At 37.2% G+C, this 5,258-nt stretch overlaps 1 protein-coding gene across 1 annotated transcript; it reads right to left on the reverse strand.

The window, feature by feature from the left end:
• Positions 1-37: 37 nt before the first annotated feature.
• LOC108743914 (nucleoredoxin-like) lies at positions 38-5,033 on the reverse strand. The gene is made up of 3 exons (XM_018479517.2): positions 4,843-5,033; positions 4,594-4,684; positions 38-1,465 (listed from the first exon to the last, which is right to left on the reverse strand). Exons 1-3 carry the CDS (start codon positions 5,002-5,004, stop codon positions 1,077-1,079), a joined length of 642 nt encoding a protein of 213 aa, XP_018335019.1. The 5' UTR covers positions 5,005-5,033; the 3' UTR covers positions 38-1,076.
• Between the last annotated feature and the right edge of the window lie 225 nt (positions 5,034-5,258).

A 5,258-nucleotide genomic window follows, 5' to 3' on the forward strand; every position in this document is an offset into this window, starting at 1 on the left:
AAACTGAAAATTCCAAATACTAAAAATATTTCGTTCCAAGAAAAGAGTATGTTAAAGTTGCTTCAAATAGTTTAACTCATAAATCCATCGGAAGTAATAAGTCTTCGTTTAGTCTTGGATATTCGATCTTGGCTTTAGTCTTGGTCTTGTTTGTTTGGTCATGGTTTTAGCCTTGGTCTTGTTCGTTCGGTCTTGGTCTAAGTCTTACTAGCATAAATACATTCTTGGATTGCATCTTCGTAAGACCAACACTCAGTTTGCAAGACCAAGATGAGCTTTGCTCATCAGTAACAATCTCTGCTACTGCCTGGCGCTTTCATATGTATATGTACATCACCATCGGCTGTAATGTATTTGAACTTTTTGGGGCTGGAAGAACTTAGGTAAAACGAGAGGCAATGCCAAAATAATTCTCGAACACTACCAAACTTTTTCTAGTAATGTTCAAGAAAATTATTACTAAATATATGTGTTTCCACCCCATAATTTCAGTTTCAGCATCTATGAAAACTGTATGGGGTTGTTTTACGTAGTACATTTTCAGCAACCTATAAGAAAAGAAAGAAGTTCTGACCAACTGACTTACTAAGTCATCAACCTGAAGGCTAAAGCCTTAGATCTTTAGATAGCTGGAATTCTGCAGAGGTTTCCTTTATGATGTATACAATGAGTAAGAAAGGGTTTATGGCATTAATTCTCTTAGGGGGTGATACTATTTGAAGCTTCGTATTAATGCCCTTAAAAAAAATTAATCAAACCAAATTCGACAGTTTAAAGTATTACAATATAGGTGTGAATAAGACACTTAGACAAAATTTCGCAAAAAAGTTAAGTTTATCCCAATTAGTTAATTAGACAGATATCCGCATAGTGTACGCAAAAATATATAAGACTTTATGATTACGTCAAATATCAAAGAGTTTATTAAGAGTTTCGTTTTACTTTTAGAGGTACGGAAGTCAAAAACTTGAATATACGAAGTGAAAGGTGGAGCAGAGGGATCAATCCTCGCACATACCAAGATTTTTAATAATTCAGGAGTTAATTTAGATGGTACATGAACCTTGAGGTTTATTTCATCTGCTTTCTGATTTGTCGTTGACTTGTTCGCTCATTTTGTCCACTATCGAGTACGTGTGCAGTTCTCCCTTTTGGAATTGTTCTGTAAAACAGGCTACGGATTCTTCAGTTATTTCGACGCCGTATTCCATAACGGCAACTTTTCGATTCGATATGTCGACAGCTACCAATAAGGGAACAACGTCGTCGATGCCGGTCAGTTCTCGAACAATGTCTGCCGTTTCCGAATCCACTCCAATGAGGAATTGCAGGTACAGCTCGTGGTCGCATCCGTAAAGGAAATCTTCGTCAGGTGTGTCCAGATTGATGTTGCTCTTTTTGTAGTAGGCCTCTGCCACCGGGCGGAGAACTGCTTCGGCAAACTGAACTTCGGTTTCTTCACCATCTAACACAGAATGAACAACTGTTATGTCAGCTAGGGCTCCTTCTAATTATGATCATGAAATTGGCACAGAAAAGTGGCCGAAATTAATTTAGAAAATGCCGAAATTAGGAAGTTGTTGGGAGGTATTTTATTGTCTTGGCTAAATCTGCGTGAAATCTGTTTTATTATAAAGATTAGCTTCTAAAAACAACCACACGGTTAAACGACATACAGTGGATTTCGGGTATACGACAACGAAGGGACTACTGTAATTTCGTCCCTATATCCGGAAGTCATTATAGGTAAAGGTAAAGAGATACAGACACGTACGTATAATTGTCACAATTTTTCAATTTTCAGAATATCACTTTGTAACTGAACTATTTTAACGTACACGCTTACTTACCTACCTGGCTAAAATCTAAAAACAAACGGTAAAGGTGACCACACCTGCTGATTATCTGCGTGGATGTAAATAAAAGATAAGAAAGCTCTTTGTGTCCTTAGCGCCCAACTCCGGACTTCGTTTAGTTTCTCTAGCGATGTGACCTTTAGCTTGATCGGCGCAAAGTAGAAAAGAATAGCACTAGGCCAGAAAAGGAGACAACTCTCGGCCAAACTCTTAACCGGTGAGGAGCGTAAAATCCGTACAGTACTGCACGGAAAAATTGACTATTTTATCCACTAAAATTACATTGTATTCAAATGTGCTGTTATTGGTATCAATTACTACTGAAAATATCAACGAGATGTTTATTTTATATTTGAAGACATATTAAAGGATTAAACGCTTGTTTTCGACTCGCACTACTATTCATGATTGAACAAAACTTTTGGCAGGTACTGTACAAAAAAGTATGTTTAATGAACAAGAGCCGAGAGTATAATGAGCTTTTTCCTCCTTACCTACGATTTTGCCAGCGCGCATCCAAGACATTGGAAGGGGCACATCGCTAGAGATAGTAAACGAAGTATACCAAAGCTGACTCGCGTAATTTGCCTAAAATAGACTTATTTGTGGTGCTGAAATATGTGACAAAAGACAATAACTTGAACGCCGAGAAATACGAAACGCTAAGTTGGTAAGCTGCGAGTACGTACAAAGTGACTCCAGTAAGAGTAGGGGGTATTTATATTTCCGCTGTGGTTCGGAGGGATGCGGTATTGATAGATTGTTTAACTATTTTTTGAAGATTTAATGAGCATGGAAGTGTTCCATCGTGCTTTTGGCGTACGAGCCTATGATCGCAATGATGATTCAATGATCCTCAACGATTATATCGTGCAAAATTCATTATACGGAATACAATCAGAAAATAGATGAGAATGTACGGGAATACCGGTTAAACTGCGAAAATTTACAATCCAGATCGCTCGCCTTATGTTCGAACCCAACAAACGATCGAAGAAATGAGAGTGTCAGTGCGTGAAAGTCCGCCTCAATCAGTTCTCCAACGGAGACAAGAACTTGACATTAAAAAATCATCGTCATATAAGATTCTGAAGTAAGATTTACATTACAAAATTCAGTTTGATCGAAAACTGAACGTTATCATCATCCTCTCCGACTGAATTTTGCAAAATGAAATGCTTCAACGCTTTCCAACATTTGGAAACACTTTGTTTAGTGACGAAGCGAAGTTTCACTTAACTAGTCAAGTAAACAAACAGAACTGTCGCTACTGGGCCAAAGAAAATCCAAGACATAAACATTAATAACCACTACATAGTCCAAAATTTATTTGGTGAGCTGCCATGTCTGGTAAAAGCATCATTGGACCTTCTTTTTTTGAAGACCGGCGAGGGCGAACATTTACGGTAAACAGTGACCGGTATTGTAATATGTTAAAAAACCTTTTGGTTCCACAACTGCAAGAGTTTGGTGGTTTTAATGTGGAAAGATAATTTTTACAAGATGGGGCTACTTGCCGCACCTTAAACCAGTCGTTTGCGGTTGTAAATCAACTTTTTCCGGAAAAAGTGATCTCTCGTCGAGGCACCATCAATTGGCCTCCGAAAAGCCCCCATCTCACACCTCCTAATTATTTTCTATGGGGATACCTTAAAGAGAAGGTGTACGCAAACAAACCACGATTTCTACTGCAATTGAAGTACAACATCTACACCGAAATGGTCGCCGTTTCCAGAGAGATGTGCAGACGCGTGGCGGCTAATTTCCGTTTTTGGTTGGTGAAATGCCAGCAGTGCGAGGGTCAACATTTAGAGAATATCATCTTTGGCATTAAATTTCCCAAAACTGTCTAAAAATTAACAAAAAAAATTTTTTTGTGACTTGAATTGAATTTACCAACACCCCCTATCCTTTCTGGACATCTAGTATCATTAGTATTATCAAGTCTACGTTTGGGCGATGTAACAAAAGTTAATTTATATTTTTGTTTTGAACACATATTAAGAGAGTAGTAGGTTACGTTTCCTTTTCCAGTGTTCTTACAGTTAGGCTCATAACTCGGAGTAGGAATTTTGAAAATTAATTGAGCACACAAACAATGAAGACTTTCGTATCTTCAACAGCCTCAACGTATCATGACAACGCAACGTGTGCTTACTGTGTATCATAGTACTGGTGACGGCACGCGCTCTCTTCAATATCATAGAGGCGTTTTGAATCTGACTGGATTCCGTAGCGCTGTAGCGGACTCAAAAGTGATTTTTGAACAGGAGCAAAAAAAATGTATACACAAATTTGAATGCGTAGATCTCAAATATGAAATAAAGAAAATTTCACGTCCCAATCCAAGTGAACTATCAAAAATCATCGAAGTTATTGAGCCAGCGTCACATGAAGCTAACACATAATAAATTGTGAGTTAAAACTTTAGGGAACAGTAGATCTGATTTCATTGATATTTTACAGATTTTTTTATTTACCTTTATAGCCAAATCTAATTTTTCAGTTCGATTTTCGCAGTCGAGTTTTTTATTTTTTAGCATACCTACCACACATTTATTTTAGTCCACAACCATTGCAAATTGATGGTAGTGAAAATAAGCAATTTTAATTTTTATTTTCGAACAGTATACAACACAGGCATCATTTTATTTTTTTCAGTGAGTAATATTTAAAAAAAAAATTATTTGCCTGACTTATTAAAACTTACCTGTGCCATAGAATAGACCATACTCACCTACAAACAGTATCACAGCTGGATAATCATACAATTTGGCGATGTATCTGTCCGTCAAAACATTGACAGGTTTTGGTTTCCACGGGAAATTCTAAAATGAAAGCAATTTTTTAAATCTCTAATTACTTTTGTTATTATTTAAGTAAATGTTACTTCAAATTATGCAAGAAAATAATATCATTCTTGAATGCTTTTAGAGTATCTGTCTGCAATAAAATTTATTGATTGAATGTAAACATTTAAAATTACTTGTCCTTGCGGATCCTCAGTCACATCCTGTCTCGCATCGTAGGTTATCAAATGGCCGTTTGAGTCGATAAGCAGTAAAGTCGGTATTCCTCGAACTCCAAAAAGTTGGGCAAGTTCTGTTCGAATGTTAGTCCGTCTCCAGGGTACCGCAAGCCACGGCATGCATTCAATGGACCCGTTGAACGATTCCTCGCTTCTATTTGAAAATGTCAATCAGACAAAGCGTGTTTTACAGACATATGTACCTATGTTTGCTTAAATGTAATGAAACAAATATATACTTCGTTTACTTTCTCTAGCGATGTGCCCCTTCCAATGTCTTGGATGCACGCTGGCAAAATCGTAGATAGGGAGAAAAAAGCTCATTATACTCTCGACTCTTGTTCATTAAACATACTTTTTCATACAGTACCTGC

Source organism: Agrilus planipennis, unplaced genomic scaffold (genome assembly GCF_000699045.2).
Source record: "Agrilus planipennis isolate EAB-ADULT unplaced genomic scaffold, Apla_2.0 scaffold1740, whole genome shotgun sequence".
NCBI classification, from domain to species: domain Eukaryota; kingdom Metazoa; phylum Arthropoda; class Insecta; order Coleoptera; family Buprestidae; genus Agrilus; species Agrilus planipennis.